Source organism: Rhopalosiphum maidis, chromosome 2, assembly GCF_003676215.2.
Source record: "Rhopalosiphum maidis isolate BTI-1 chromosome 2, ASM367621v3, whole genome shotgun sequence".
Lineage (NCBI taxonomy): Eukaryota > Metazoa > Arthropoda > Insecta > Hemiptera > Aphididae > Rhopalosiphum > Rhopalosiphum maidis.
In genome coordinates this window covers 5,344,088-5,362,136 of record NC_040878.1, presented here as the reverse complement: position 1 = coordinate 5,362,136, position 18,049 = coordinate 5,344,088, and the positions used below count along the sequence as shown (strand labels likewise).

Here is an 18,049-nt window from a genome sequence, read left to right as displayed (position 1 = left end):
TTAGACTTATAATTTATAACTATTATTACTATTAGTATACATTTCCATCAAGGCTTCATGCGATGTTATTTTATTTTCATCATTTAATTTAATATCATACTGTAACTTTTTTTTTCTTTTTATAGCTGTTCTATCATTTTTTACTACTTTTAAACATTTTATGGTATCTATATTTAAAATCATTTATTTAAAATATATTTTTATATTTTTTATTTTTTATAAAACTATTGCCTATGGATTTTCTGCAGAGAAAAAAAAGACTATTATAACACGTACTAAAGGTATAGTTATAAAATAACATTAGAGGTTGGTGTCAATAACAATATCGATAAAATACTAAACACTGAAATTTAAACATTATAAAATAAAATAACTATACATTAATGAATAGATGGACATTTTCTTGTAGTTAATATGATAGTAATTTTGGGTAATGTTATGATATTTAATAGTACAGCGCAAAGAAAAAATATATTATTTTAAGATGAAAGGTTACCCATTATAATTTGATATAGTTTTACAAAATATAAATAATAATGTAATTATTTATATTGCTTTGATCTAAACTTTTAAGTATTCGATAGTGCTATAGGGGTGGGGGTGGAAGTGTGAATTACAAGAAAAATAAATAAGACAAAAATCTAGGTATTTTGTTTAGATAAAAATAAAAATACAATGGTGTGAATTTAATAGTTATTTTTCATTAAGGTTTATTATTTTTTTTAAATTAAATTACTTCTAAATAAGTTTTTAGCACAAAAATAATTTTAGTATTTTTCATTATTGTTAGAAATAATAATTATAAACATTTTATAACAATCTGGAAATAAAACCACAGATGTTTTTTTTTATGAACTCATATTGAAATATTAAATAAAACAACTGCTTAAGATGTATTACCAACAGCAATTCAAATATTAACATAAAACTATTCTATACAACTTTGATTACCATAAGAATATTTTATAAATAAAACATACCTATTATCCTTTGCCAATTCGATATAATATATTTACAACTAGATATACACTTAAACTTAGTGTGCTGTGTCTGCTTATTGAATGGAAACAGTTTGTTCTTAAAACGATATTATTTAGCGAGCATGCAAACCACGCCTACGTCTCCTAGTTGTCTATTACAACTACATTCAGTGTCGGATAATCAGACTAAACAAATTTGTCGACGCGATACATCATTGTAAATAATAAACTCCAGAAAAATATTAATATTTGCATAACCCAGAAGTTGTGCTGAAACATAAATAATATAATACATACATCATGTACAAAATATAATTTTACTTTCTACAAAACTAATAAATTACGAGTCAACATTAAATTGTGGAATCAAATATTTTATGTCATAAACGTTTCATATGTTTTGTTGATCTTGTGATGTAATTTAATTCTATTAAATTTCTACGATACGAGTATGCACGAGAGATGACATTATGTAAGTAATAGATAGGTACAGTGAAACTGTGTATTTCTTAATTAATAAAGCTATATTATATGTATCATAGTAAATAATAATCAATCTATTATTAATGACATATTAGGTATGATAATTAAAACATATAAGGCGGAAATAGCTTTTATCAGATCTTTTAAACTCTAGATCACTCTGTATAAATTAATATTTTTTTTTTTTAACGATTAACTAAAATAAGTTTTTAATAAACCATTATATTGTACCTAACTATTTGAAAGTTAATTTCAACAATAAGTAATAAATTATTTTTTAATTATCAAATTAATGGTAGTGAAAGGATTTAAAATAGTGAAAATAGTACATCAACATTTCATCGATAAAATGTCTACAAGAAATTATTCGATGTGTATGGCTCTAAGCCAGGATAAAAATACAATTTTACAACAAAAAAAGTTTCCGAATCAGTTGAGATATTATTTGCAAATGTTCCTAAAGATTACTGTCAAGGTCTGCAGAACAGCCCAACAAAGGTAAGCGTCATCATTTTCTATAAAACATATTTATTTATAATTGTCAATTATAGCTATTGTCAAAGAATAAATATATTATGCACATATCCACTATCAGTAAAAGTTCTTATAAATAAAATAATAACATATCTTCTTTTGAAATCAAACAATTTTGTAAAAATAACAATACTTAAAGATTTACCAATATAACTATTTTCATGTTCAATATTTTACGTGCCTGTTTATAATAATATAAAGCCAAATAAAAAATAGTTTTTTTTTTTTAACATATTATATATTAAAAAAATGTATTTATTTAGAATAATATTACGAGTATATAAGTACATAATACTTAATACCTACTTCAATTTAAAATCAATAATTTTAATGAAGTGTTAATTTTTTTTCAATTATTAAAAGAAATAAACATCACCATTTTTATAGTTATTATTATTATTATTATTACTACTGTTATTTCTATAATTATCACAAAATTGTAGAGCAATCTTTATCAACAAATTAATTAATTATTTTAATTATGTGGTACTTACACTTGATTTATAAATATAATTGTGTAATTTAGTTTGTAATATTTTACACTGCAATTTCATGAAAAATGTTAATAGTTATTACTTATTAGTTATGACTGTTATGAATTAATACGTACCTATTATAATATTTATAATTTTATTGTAACTTTCTTATTCAATTTTAAGAATAAAATGGTTTATATTTTTATTAAGTAGTTCATTAAGTTATTTAAATTATGTATAATGTAATGTAATAATGCTATTATATTATATAATTATCCTAAATTCATGAACATAGATCATACGTGTAGATGTGTACTCGTATTATATTGGTTATTCATTTAGGTCATAACAGCATTATGTAACCATAAATTATAAATCTAAGAATACAATAATTACGTTTTTTGCAATATCTTTTTAAATGTTATTTAAAAAATACTTTACCTACCTAACAATATCATACAACATCTTACAAACAAATTTTATGTTGAATACATAATGAACTATTTAATTTTTCTTCAGAATAATACTTATTTTTTTACTAGGTAACCTAAAATCCAGCAGTCTATAAGCTTTTTTTTTTATCGAAGCCGAAGTTTAAATTTAATTACTTAATAAACCATTAATTTAAATGAGTGATATAACAAATTATATCTTTAAATCAGAAATGACATTTCTTCAGCTCAAAAAATATATTAAAAACTAAACAAGTGCTTAATTTATACAAATTATTCAAAAATGAATGGTCTTCTTAAAAATAAAATGTGCAATTATTAAATCATTGTTCACATGACTCGTCAAAATCATCAATTAATAAATCGAGTATAGGTAGGCATATTATTATATTATTTAATGGAAGATAATAATTTACTATGATAAATTCAACTTATTATGTAAAATAGGTAATATGTTTATTTTTTTCTTATAAGAAACAGTTGTATATAAAAAAAAAATGCTTTCATTATTAACATACATTCAAACAACATCTCAGCCAACTATAAGATGAGTGCGACTCATTACACCTACGTTTATTGAGTATAATTCAGTTCAAATTAATTTTTTAAATAGCAATAAGTATAACTTCTGTAGTGTTTTTCTTCTTTAAGATATGACTCTCGAAACCATATTATAACGCCTACGGCAAAAGTAAAATATGTGTACATAATTTTCAAAATGTTTTAAAAGTATAAAAACATATTCAAAGAAATAAAATAAACTAAATATGGTTTTCATCTATTAAATTTATTATGAAAAAAAAAAAAACAATTTTGTTTTACTTTATACAGTTATTTTTTTTTATATTCTCGGAAAAAATTATTTATAAATATGCACAATAATAATTATAAAAACTAGTGCGATCGTAATCATAAAATCGATCTCGCAGAGCATATACGGTAAATATAGTATTGTTTAATTCGATTTGCTTACACATTTGAATCGAATTAAACATACCGTCCGTTGACGTTTTTTTTATTATTATTATCATTATTATTTGTACCGGTACAATAAAATTAGTCTTCTCGTTCATAATCGTTTATGGGTACCAACTTATCGTCAAGTGGGCATAAGACAATTTAGACGAGTACAGATAAGTACTGTATTATAGGCCCACGTAGCTGTACAGGTACTTACCGGATTGCGAAACGTCGTCGAAGTCAGTGGCGACCGTGTCGTTTACGGCGATGACCAATTCGGTGACCGTGCCGTCGAAACGTTCGGTGGACGTCCCTTGCAGATGGCCGGTTGCCGTCCACGCGATCGCGGCCACGAGGATGGCGGCCGACATGACGGACAGCGCCACGATCATTGGCCACTTGGCCGTCGGCGTCCGGACCGACGTTTTCGGGCTCATGGTGATAATATTATATAACAATGTAAACCGTCGCAATAACGGTGTATTGCGTTACGCGTTGTCGGCTCGCGAGACGACTTCGGGCGGGAAAAAAATGCCAAAGAAAAAAAAGACCCGTCTGCGAGGCGGAGGAAAAAATCAAAAAAAAAAACTAAAAACGATGACACGGACCGGTGGTGATGCGGGTGCGACGACACGCGCTTGGGCGCGAAATTTTCGAATTTACCATAATTATTCCGATTGCCGCCGCGTTACGGTGTAGCATAATAATAGCAATACATAGCAAATGCCCATGCGTATATTATATACGATGTCGTGTGTCGCGCGGGGCGGCGTGATGAGAAGAATCGATGATGATGATGATGTACCTCTACGGCCGCGACTTCGATCCGTCGGCGATTTTATATCGAATTTTGAGGGAAAACACGCGAGGCGCGCGTGTCGCAGGGGAGTTGGACCGGCACAGACCGCGTGTACCACCGACTGGACGAGACGGACACGGACCGCACGCGCGCGCCGCCAAATACCCCCACCGCCGCAGACGCCAGACTGTCTAAATATCGCGCGCGCTATGACCCCCCCGAGGGGGGTGGTGGGGACGAACGAGTGCGGTACAAGTTCATTGCGAATCTTGTCATGTGCTCGCGTAGGTAGGTACATTACATGATTGTTATATGTGTGTGTGTGTGTGTGTGTGTGTAATACGATGATGCACTTCGCGACGACTAGACGCGCGTAAACGTAAGAAAAATAATAATTCGCCTTGTGTACTGCAAATTGCAATAGTCGTATTACAGTAGGTACAACACACATGATCGTGTGTCTCGTGTCCAGACGCTACTCCGTCCACGCGATACGACATTATTCGGTGCATTTTTAGTAGTTTTTTCGTGCGCGTATTATATATTATTATGATCTTATTTGGTGCATTTTGAGTGGTTTTTTTTGTATTTGTATAATTTATAGTAGTACGTCGTCGAAATCATCGCGACTCGTCGTTGCGGTTGTCAACCCGTCGACGGTCTGCAGCGCGGTGAGCGGAGTGACTGAATTTTTTTTTTTTTGAAACAAGCCCGAATACAGTTGTCGTTTGTTTGCTTTTTTTTTTTTTAAAAATCGTAATACTCGAATGCCTTCCGTAAAGACCGGGTTCCAGTAGGTACCGACTCCGCATACAGATTGTTTTTATTAAAATTTGACTTTGCATTGATGTACATTTTTTTTAAAAGCAGATAGGTACTAAGCTACGCACATTCCTTTACCGCGGACTACAAATTTCAGTCTATAACAACACTATTCGAATCTCATTGTGGACGATGTAGTCAATTTGATATAACTATTTTTAAAAACCGAAATTTTGGATAAAAACATGTCGTTAAATTATGCTGTACATTAATACCTATCTGCGAGCAGTATTCGGAAAAATAACAATTTTAGATTTTATTCGTCATTACCACTGGAATAACTAACATAATGCAGAAACACGTGTGCGAGAGTCTGAATTTTCTACAACGTCCGTGATAAATATACTACTTTGAATAAATCATGTTATTAAGCATAATTAATTATAATATTAATAACAATAACTAAAATATTAGATTTTTGTTGGAGGGGGATAGGAGTAAGTGGTTATTTTTGTCCCGTGTCCCAGAAAAAGTAAAGAATCTATAAATTAACTGATATAAGCATAATCTGTTCACAGCTGCGTATGTGTAAATGAAGCACTACGCTTATTATTATATAATTTTTTTAAAATCAATAAAATCTAGATAAGTTCTTTTGTAATAAATGCACGTAACCCACCCCATGTACGTAATAAATGCTACATAATATATTATTAAAAATTTGTGTTGAGTACCTACGGGTCGAAACATTTAAATTACAATATACCTATACCTAATAAAAATTGATTTATTAATAAATAAAAAGAAATTGTTTAAAAAATGAATAAAATTGTGTGCAAAGCAAGTATCTTTATACTTTTATAGTTTATTAAATTTTGATAGTATAATATTTCACCTTATCTATATTTATTTTGATTAGTTTTTTTTTATAAGTAATGTTTTGTACATATTTTTTATTAGGAATTTGTCCACATATAAATAAATATAATTTTAGTTGCATCCAATGCTTCAGATCTCAATAAAAAAAATATAAAAATTATTATATTATATACATCATACTATATAAATTTACATAATAATAATTATTTAATTGTTTAATACATTATTAGAAATATAAAAGCACAAATAGTTATTTTCAACAAATCGAAAACCCAACTTTTTATTCAACTAATGTATAATATTTTAAATAATATACATTGACATGACACATACCAATTAATTCTATACGTATGCGTATAATATATTTGTATAGGTAGATGGTTGCACGCAACACGCACGTTTTATATCGACAGTCGACACTTATCTTAAGTTTATTAATTCTTAATTTATTTTTAGAGAAAGTGACGAAAGCATTTGTATTGCTTTATCGGAGGCTTCCTTTTTTATATTTTTACATCATTTATTTTTTTTATAAGCTCAACTCTTCGAACATATTGAGATATAGGTCTATAGGTAAATCTGTTTTTGGTAAAAAATAAAATATGTGTATGTATGTATATGCAACATCAAATTATAATCTTCAATAATGCCTCGAGCAAAAACCTGTTTAAAAATAGAAAATTTAAATTCAACTGTCTAATTCTGCTACAGCTGCAGTTTACTGCCATATTTTCCTTACGCGTAACGATAGTAATTGATTCAAGGTTTTAAAAATCTGATCATATACTTTATGTTTTTATAGGAAGTAGGCGCCTAGTAGCGTCAGAAAAACCAAAACGGTCAATAGTTTATTTATGGGTACCACAGAAATAGTGGTTTTAAATGTACCTATTCCTTTTTGGTATTGAAATCTTAAAGGTTTCGGGGTTCAGCTGACCCAGAATTCATATTTTATGTAATTTCTCCGTTTTTTTTTTTTTTTACTTATAATTGTATTGGAATAATTAATTTAGGTAGAATCATAAAATTTCAAGACGTTAAAATTAATTTTTAATTGAGTATTTTTAAATCTGGTTCTATTTAAGTTCTGATAATATGAACTATTACAATGACTATAGTTATTTTTACTATGACAATAATTTCGTATTCGCTGTTTCTATATATAGTATTAATTATTATGTAAATTGATTAAATCATTTGACTTTATAATTACTGTTTGTAATTATCTTTATGAACAAGTTTTGATAGTCTAACATACCTATAAACAAGATACCTAGAGTTTTTCGTTCTTCTATAGTGTTTTTTTTTAAATGACGATTAATTTTATAGCCTGTTCAATAATTTACTTATATTATATTATATATTAAAATGTATGATCACATTCCATTATCATAGTATGTATTTATTAAAATAACATAACATACACTTAAAAGTTATAAGTTAAAGTAGGTATATACTATACAATGCTAATTGTATATTGGAAAATTAGTACCTACATTAATATGGTTTAACCGATATAATATAAGTGCCTATTATTATAAAATTAAAACTTAATTGAATCAAAACCTGTACCTAAGTGAGACGTACCTACTTTAAAAAAAAAGTAAATTGGATAACCATCATAACCACTAAACCACGCATTATAAATTATAATACTCTGATAGATTACGCACCTATATGATACATTATAATATTGTAATAAATTGATATCGAGATTTATAAATTTCTAGACACAAAAACATTATAAATCAAATATATATATTTATAGATCGTATTCATTATCAGTAACCAATAGGTTTATCAATTTATTATTTATCAAATTTACTATACTTAACATTGATAACATTTTAAACATTAATAATTTTCATTATTTATTAAATATTCAATTAATAAACAATTTATAAAACAATATAGTTACATTTAAGTTAAACGTTAAGAAATAATACATATTGTGACAAATGTGAAATGATGATTTATTTTGTTACCTATTGTCTTATATTTTCTTATTAAAAAAAGTTTTTAATTGTATCTATACCTGCTATCTATATCACATAAATAATGAACAATTTCTTTAATTTATACAACTTCAGACACGTATAATCAATTTGTTATTTACTTCAAACGATAATCGATGAAACTGGTTTATTTAAAAATTTTGTTTTAAACTTTGAAATTATCGAAAACCATATAGGTAATAAACATTATATAAATAATACTTTTTGTACACTATATGTACCTATTATGATGCCTCAAAAACGGTGTTCTGTTTTATTTTTGTAACAAATGTTTTTGTTTAAAAATCACGTAGGTAGGCACCTAACAGTCATTTATGACTGATTTGCATGACGAGTGTTTTTGTCGTGTCATAATAATATTATTTTTAAATATATAATTGTATGAGACTGAGACCAAGATAACAAATGTTTGAACAATTGAGCAACTTCTACATCTTAATACAATTTATTCAACGCTTACATATTACTTATAAGAATAAAAATTGAACACAAATTATTGTAATACACAAAGATACTTGCTCCACTTATAATATAAGAATAAGGAAAATTCACCCAATGGCTATATAATATTTTATAATAAGTAATAAGTACCAGTTATATACTCATATTAATATATTATTATAGTATAACATAGATATTATATATGTATATCACAATTTTACCGTCACGTAGAGTACAAAGGAGAAATGATTTATTTTTACATAATGTGATATTTTTGTTACCAATTTAACTGCAGAAAATGTAGGTCGTGATTTATTGAAATTATAAAACTAAGTATATAATCTAATAAAATACTAATGTACAAGCTATATCGATGTTGTTACTTATAATAATAGTGGATCATCTATTTCCGGGATTAAAATTAAAACCTTCAAAGTCAAATAAGTAATAACTAATAAAATAATAACTAATTACATTCCTAATAATTTATTATACCTGTATAAAAAAAAAAACGTAATATAAGGAATAGACATTAAATTCCACCGGCCACCGCCACCCTTAAACACATTTCTGGTAATAATTTTAAAAAAAAACCTTGTACATTTTTATCGATTTAAACTTAAAAGTACAGTGTAAATAGTATAATTATTTATTGTACATAAATTTGTTTGCATGGCATAACGTTATATTAATAACAATTTGAGACATGTAGATATACTCGTTATAGAAATTAAAAAGTGTAATATATAATATAAAAAATAAAAGAAAACATTCAGTATTTTAAGCTAAATAATGATAATACACTAATGTTATAGACCTTCTAAGAGGTATGTTCAAAAAAGTAATCTCACCACCAATATGAGAGTATTCTTTTAGACGATAATGACACAACGGGATCTATCGGAAAATCACTTTTGCGAATTGGGGAAAAAAAAATTCCCCTTACACCTTCGACATTACGCTCACGTTTACGCCAGATTTTTATAAATCTGTTCCTACGGTTAACCATCTCGTAGCAAGTGTATTTCCCAATATCATCACTTGATCACACAAACTATGAGTGCGAGAGGGCTGTTCTTACTCTACGTAAGAATTATAATATCAATAATATTATAAAGAAGTGAACAACTGCAGTATAGCTACTAGGAAATCTACTAGGAATGGCAACATTATACAAATCCATTCGATCAAAAGCAAACAGTCAATATTATCCTACTGGGTTTCTGATCTTATTAGAACCTCCGAGTGTGCCACCCATTAGCTATGATTTTGTACAAAAGTTCTACTATTTGTCTACTATGTAACCTTAATCCATCAAAACTATGCGGCAGAACACGATTATTAGTAGTCAAAAATGTGTAGTGGCAATAATTCTGACAGCAATGTATAGCCAAAAGTTATAAAGACATTTTCACAACGATAATTCCAATGAGGTCCTCTAATATCATTCAACTTCAGAAAACTTCAATCGCCGGTACAGTTTGGGTTTGCGATGAAGATTAATAAATCCCGACGAAAATGTCTAAAAATGGCAGGGATTTATTTGAAAAAACTCAAAAAACCTTGTTTTACTCACGGTCAATAATTATGTATCACATCATTTTCTAGGGTAATAGACACGCATAAAAATGTGTACGTGCATTCTACTAATAACATGACAAATATATCGTTTACAACGTAACTCTGAAAAATTGACTTTATTGCAATTATTATTGTCTTCTTTTTGTTATTATTTTTATTATTAAGTATTTATCTTGCGTTTCGAAAATGAAATGTATTCAAATCGTATATGCCATGATTTTCCAACATACCATACCTACGATGTAGTACTGCATAAAAAAATCACAGATATGTGTTGAACTATGTGGGAAATGCTTCGAAACAAATAAACCGATTTTTACGGGGTTTCCTCGTAGGTATACTGTACTAAATTTTTCAAACGGAAAATTATGATTAGACGAATTAATTTTAAACCAGGACAGAGTTAGATAACGCTGCTAACTTTATAACTAATTGATAATTCCCAACGTTGCTTATGATTTCAACTCAATTTCTATATATGTTCCTTCATCCTTGGCCTTGATGACAAGATAGAAAAATACAACATAATAACATAGAATTATAATAAAATATTAATATCGACCTTCATTAAATCAACATACGATACACACATTATTGTACAAATATATTATGAAATAGGTACAGGTAACTATCTGCTATCCTTACCTCCTCATAGATAATACAATAATATACGATATTATTGATGATTAGTAATCATATGTCTAAAAAAGTTCTAACTCAAAATTTTGTTTTTAAAATAAAAACTAACACTCGTACTATATAATAAATAATACCGGCCGTTTCAATGTATTGCACATTATTTTGCAACGACTCGTGCATATAACCGATTTCCCTAGGACATCATTAATCAAATAATTTAAACACTGCAACATTTAATGTATGTTACGATGTTCCTGAAATATAAAAAAAAAATTCCATATACCTATAGGTGTTGTTTGTTCCGTAGAGGTTGTTTTTCTTTAGTTTTGTATGTAATAATATTATACTCTACTAGGCGCATTTCTGATGATTATTATTATTAATTATTATTTATTATATTACAGTAATATTGTATGATGCGAGAATATATTAAAGGCAATCATTTCGGTCACAATATTTCATTTATTTTATTACTTATAAAATTTATACAATGTAGGTATAAGATATAGGTATAATAAAAAGTCGAGTAAGTCTTTTAAAATTAAAATAATAACATTTAAACGGAATCGCATGATTTCATAGACTATAAATCCATTATAATTTCTACCGGAGAAATCATAGATAGGTACGTAAATTATGCGTTGTCTTATAAGTACGACAATATTCATAAACAATAATAATTATTATTGCACGTTTAGTCTTTAGGTTACCTATTATTATTACAGCCAATGATGTATTCAAGAAGAATCGATTGGTTTATATTGTTAAATGAAAAAAAACGGACTATATTATATTGATACGATATAACCTAATAATCGTATATTTGTCGAGTGTATACATTATAATCAAAAATTTAAAGTAGGTCGTTGTATAACAATAATATGTAATGAATTTATTACATTTGAATTTAACAATAAATGCATATTCAAAACAGTCATTAGCCAAAGATGTTATGTCAGTTTATACCTAATATATCTAAGGATATTTTATACATTAAGTATATCACTAAGAGTAATACGATATGTTGGAGGTTGAACTAATTTTTTTCCAAAATAATCACATACCTGTATTATATCATAATATACAATTGATACTTATCGTAAGTCAATATTAATGTACCTTAGAACGGTCTGATTAAGACGTGGTACAAATAGTAACAAATCGCGTAATAGCAAAAATTGTATACGACTTACGGCTTTTTAATTACAACAAAGCAACTAAAATCGTTATTTTTCGTTATCATATTAAATGTAAATATTAAATTGTATGTTTTAGTTTCTATTATTACAACTTTTGAGGAACATAATGTACTAAATTTATCGATTTTATCAATAATAATTTAGTAAGGTTTGTTATTTTTAATAATATAAATATATTATGAAATATCCTTAGAAATAGAGGTTGACGCGTCGATTTTTATGTGTATAGATTGTATGAATTATCTATTATTCTACTTTTGGGATCTGGCCCCTCTAAAGTACCAATTAGATCAGAGATCGGCCAATAGACTGAGAGGAAATAACTAAACCACTAAAAATATTATTAATTTTTTTATACTGATTTTCCATACACAATAAATATTTGATCTAATTATTGAACGATATATTTGGAGATTACTATGGCGTTTATCGTTTATTGATGTTTACAATAATAGTCTTTTGGACCGTCAAAAAGTTGAATTGCCGACCCCTGAAATAAATCCTATTGTGCATAGTTAGGGCCCTAACCTGGGTCTTGAAGGATTACCTACCCCTTTCAAAGCATGGATAATAGCTCTCTCAACATTTTAAAATTTTATTTTTTTTTATAGTATAAGAACAATGTAGATAATAATGGTTATTTTCGACTATGAGAATGAGACGCATTATGCGATTGACTATGGACCCAGGTATTACTACTCTGAAAATAATAAATACCAAGGGATATTATCTCATAACATTAAATCCCAAGATATTTTAGATATATATTTCAAAAAATATAGGCCTTATAATAAATATTTATATAAGTTACATTGTTCTGAAGACTATTAACTGTTTGAAATTATTCTGAAATAATTATAGCTTTAACATGTATTAATAGGACTTTCAGTTCCCTTTTTGTAGGTTTTATCACTAACCATCTTACCCTAAGCAGCATATTATTAAAATGTATAGTTGTAGTACAGCTCTTCTCTTTCTCTTTTTCTTTCCAAAAAAATTCGAATTTAAAGCATTTTTACTTCTCCTTAAATGATCAATAAGCAATAATCGATAAATAAATGAAAATAAGCACACACATCATTTTAAAACCAATCCATTCATTAAATCTAACACATATATTTCAGAAACTTACTCAAAGACAAGGTACCGGAAGAATAAGAGTTCCCTAATTTATAAATTTTAAATTAAACTAAAAATTATTTACAAAGTTTCGTGATTTTACGAATTTTGTAAAAATGTAAACTTCAAATGCTATAAAATTAATCGTGCCTATACATTTTTACATTTTTAAATACCTTAAAAAAATTAAAAACAATCTTCTATTAAATTTTCAAGCTATTTGAATGGACAAAACAATTGTTATGAATGTTTGTATATCTATTATTTGCAGGAAAAAAACCTAAAAATAATTGATATCAAACTCAAAGGTCTATATAAATAATTCAAAGAAAATAAAACATTTTAAAAATTTAAATTTATAAAAAATGATTTTATAACATTTGATGAAATTTTCAATTGTTTAAATACCTACGGTTATTTGTTTTGTTTTTGTATTATAAAAAAATAAAAAATGATTTTGTCAAAAACTGATTATGCGTAATACTAACTCTCAATTTTAAAAAATACTGAGAATTTTAATTTTTACTTCCCAAAATTACTAATTAAATTCACTTATTTTCCAAAAAATAAATTGAAGTTGAAAATCAAAAACATTTTTCTACAATAAGTTTTGTACACATTCACAATAAAAAACACACACACACACACAAACATCATTGTATATTTGTAAAATCAATACATTCACTAAGAATCTAAATTGTGATTAGATCATTCAATCAAATTTTATATATTATAGAGAAGTCTATTATTTTCACAGTTAAAATTAAGTAAGCATTTTGACGTAAATACTGCTTTTGGAATAATTAGAATCGGCCGTTTGAACGAAAAATAATACATTATTTTTTTTTTTTTTATCAATACATTTTTTATGAAGAAATTTTGTCGTGATTACTTAATAGACTGAGGACATTCGAATGCAAAAAAAAGCACCTCATTAGTTTACAAAATTACAATTTATTTTAATAATATTAATACTTATATATCTATGCTCACAATGCTCACACTAGAAACAGTAGAAACTACAATGATCATTTACGACTACGAAAAAGTCCCGAGTGCATACGAAGTTGCCTATACAATTTCCCTTTAAGTATAGTAATATCCAAGACCCGCTACCCGAGTACCTATTCTTTTTATTTTGCTCAGTTTCGTATACTGCAATAAAAAACGTCGAATTTATTGTTTGAGCTCAATAATACTTATGCTAGAATGTATGAAAAATTGATTAATTTAATAGTTCAAATAAACTTTAAGGGACTGATCATTAAAAATAATGTTTAAGGAACCATAAGCTCACTAGTCATTATTACATATAGGTAGCTCATCGTAAACCAGGTATTTAAATATTCTTCGGCGATAATGGAGTTGATTATTATTTTGATCGAATTTTTGTGACTGCTTGCTAACGTTATACCTACCAATAACGTTTAAAATAATGTATTGTATATTTGTACATACTTCTTTTTTAAATTGAATTGATAAAAGCAAAATGACAATCGTCAAATTTAAGATATCTGTTGACGGTTAATGGTATGTGGTAGGTGCCTACATCAATAATATAATGTATATTATGCGGTTCTAATCTTTAAATTTGATGTAGTCTGAGCTGAGGGCATTCAACTCTTGTATTTATCTATACTTTAGAGGTTTTTAGGAAGATAAATTTATGCTTTGTAAATTCCATTTTGCAGACACTGATGAGACGCTAGACAGTAAATGCAGTGACATGTATCTATAATGAATCGATTTTATTTCATTTATGTATGGAAGATTATGTTTGACATTGTATTGTAAATACTACTATTTAAAATCAACGATAATAACATATTTTATTATTTACGTGTAAAAAAAAATTTATATATTATCTACTTACCTATGTTATATGATATTTGCATACGTATAAAAATCTTAAATTTAAGATGTTTTTCTTTAATATTCTCGGTGGTATATCTATAAGCAGGGAAAACTACCTACAGAGAGCAGTAAAAAAAATGTTGAAAAGTAGAAACTACTAGATATTATTTTTATTAACTGTTGTACGTCACAAGAGAATACTCCATTCAGAATTATTTTCATTATCGGTTTATTATCACAACTAGAGATGCCGAACTCGATTTAAAATGGGGTAGTAAAATACCTAGTAAAAATTAACACTTGACCACTTCAAATATAAACCTGTACGGCTGTACTACCCAAATTGTTCATTGGTTACGAAAAATAAACAATAATTGAATATTTATAGTCTTATAGTTTTAAATTACAATTTTTCTCAAATGTACGAGTACCTTTTGGTTTCTCTATTAAAATATATTTTTAAATTCTGCAGAGCGAAAAGATGAATACATGTATTGATCTTGTAATATTCAATACCTAATGTTCTAGTAATCTAGTATTCTAGTGTGTTATAGATTACACCTAGTAAAAAATCTGGAATCTTCAATTTCGAAGGTTTTTCTGCAAACAATTCTCGTTTATATTTTAAAGAGTTGATAGCTCCCAGTACTTATAAACACTATCAGAAAAACAAAACAAAAATAAAGTTATGCAAAATAGAAATTTGTATCCCAATCATTTTTATTATTATTTAAATGTTGATGACAGTAGTCAGTAAGCACTTAGATTTTCAACAAATATTTATTTTAACGTTTTCTACACATGATATAATTTTTAATTTGTAAAATGTTTGTTTATTTATTGTTATATTTGTAAATAATTTTTTTAAAAGTGTTCATCAATAAGCTGAGTATTAACCTTTTTTTTTGTAACAAGTCCCTCCACCTATTTTATTATATACACAAATTTAAAAGCAGTGTCAGCCACCACCCTTAGTATACAAGTTTGTATAAAGAAGTCTTTAAAATTAATGATAAGCGAATATCCAATTTTGTCGAAATTACTACTTCTAACACTTAAAAAAGTTGTTAGTTAAGAGGACATTATACCCGCATGTGTTGTCTGTCTTACTAATGTAGATCATAGCAAATTTTTGTACAGCAGAACACATTTTGTGGTGTTAGCTTTAATATTAGAGTAAATTTATCTATTATCATATTTAAAGGTAAGAATATTATCTAGATTCAAGGACATTTCATAGGCTTTTATTAATATCTTAATTTTTAAGTGAGTTACAGTTAATTAAAATATTAAAACTTTAAAATGCTCGTAACTCGCTAAGTAATTTCATTTTTAATAGCGTAAAAAAAACTAATGAGGAACTCTGTAATTCATTTTCAAATTTTTTAACAACATTATCATCATAAATCAAAATTTTCAAATGTCTAGTAAATAGCTCAAATATATCTCAAATTTTTTAAAAATCATGTCTAAAAAATAATGATATAAATGATTGGTGAAAATATTAGTCTTTAAATTACTTTTTAATTATTAAAATAAATCTAGGTAAATTAATAAGTGGTATTTTATTAGTATTATAAATTGTTGCATAATTATTAATTTAAACAAAAAATTGTGTTAACACAACTTAACTAATTCAAATTTTAAAAAAAGGTATCCAAATTTCATTTTAAATAGAGAGATACTTTGATGTAGCTATTATTTTAATAACTTAACCTAATTTATACAACTAAACAAAAATATTTTAAATTAACAAATTTCTATAAATTAATTATTTAAAACATATTTAGTCATTCAATAAGTAAGAATGCTACATCACAGATAAAGCTTTCTATTAATGATACATTATTTTTATATTTAGTTATATACAAATACTTATTACACTAGATACTAGCAATTAAATTAGATGCATATGACTGTCTTTTGAAAATAATAGTTAAAAATTAAATTACCAATGTCAATGTTTATTAAAAGGACTACAAATTTTGATAATTTTATGAAAAATATTATTTATATATTAGTTCATAATAAGATAAATTATTTTATTAATAACTTTCTGGCTTTTATTTGTAATAAGTGAATCTTAGTTGAATTAATATAAGTTATAAATAATAATTTAAAGTAAAATATTTTTGAATACAAATTTTCATAAAAATAACATTACTAAAACAATACACATTTACTCTATTCCAAATAAGATCAGTCTTGGGTGGCCAATTTGTGCGCAAGAGTTTGGTTTCATTGGGAAACAGTTGACAGCAAAAACTAATTGTCAACCAATAGTGATCTTATTTATAAAGATATATAAATAATGTGTGGTTATATTGGCTGCTATGTAAAACAAAACAATAATAGACGAGTTGATTAATTTAATGTCAAAACAAAATATTTAAAACAATGATAATTCCACAAGTATGCCAAAAAGAAAGTGAAATAATATTTTGATAAAATTAGCAACCATAACTATGGCAACAAATTATGACTGACGATAGTCAAAAGTATACAATGGCCAAATAAGGTATTTAAAATATATTATAGAAATTTAAAAAAACTGTAATATAAAAATGTATTACAGTTTAACAGTTGGTTTATAAGATAGCACAAAGAAAATTTGATTAAAATATGATTAAACATTTACCAAATGGAAATATAAATGATTATGAAACGGGACAGTTTGAATGAGAAAACATAATTTCAAATATCACAATATTGTTCTAGAAACAAAAAAAAAATACAAAAAAATATAAGCAGCATAATATTTAAAAACTGTCATAAATATATAGTAACTATAACTGTTCTAAATTTTTGTTTATATTGTTATTATTTTTACTGGAGAAACAATTATTGCAGTTGAAAAAATAAAATAAAAAACAAAA

General features: G+C 26.5%; 1 protein-coding gene across 1 annotated transcript in view; it reads right to left on the bottom strand.

The window, feature by feature from the left end:
* The window catches only part of LOC113553107 (A disintegrin and metalloproteinase with thrombospondin motifs 20-like), an 88,435-nt gene extending 84,113 nt beyond the window's left edge, over nt 1-4,322 (bottom strand). The window contains exon 1 of the mRNA XM_026956262.1: nt 4,103-4,322. Within this exon, the coding sequence (XP_026812063.1) occupies nt 4,103-4,322 (220 nt within the window). The remainder of the gene's footprint in view (nt 1-4,102) is intronic.
* Nucleotides 4,323-18,049: the final 13,727 nt, after the last annotated feature.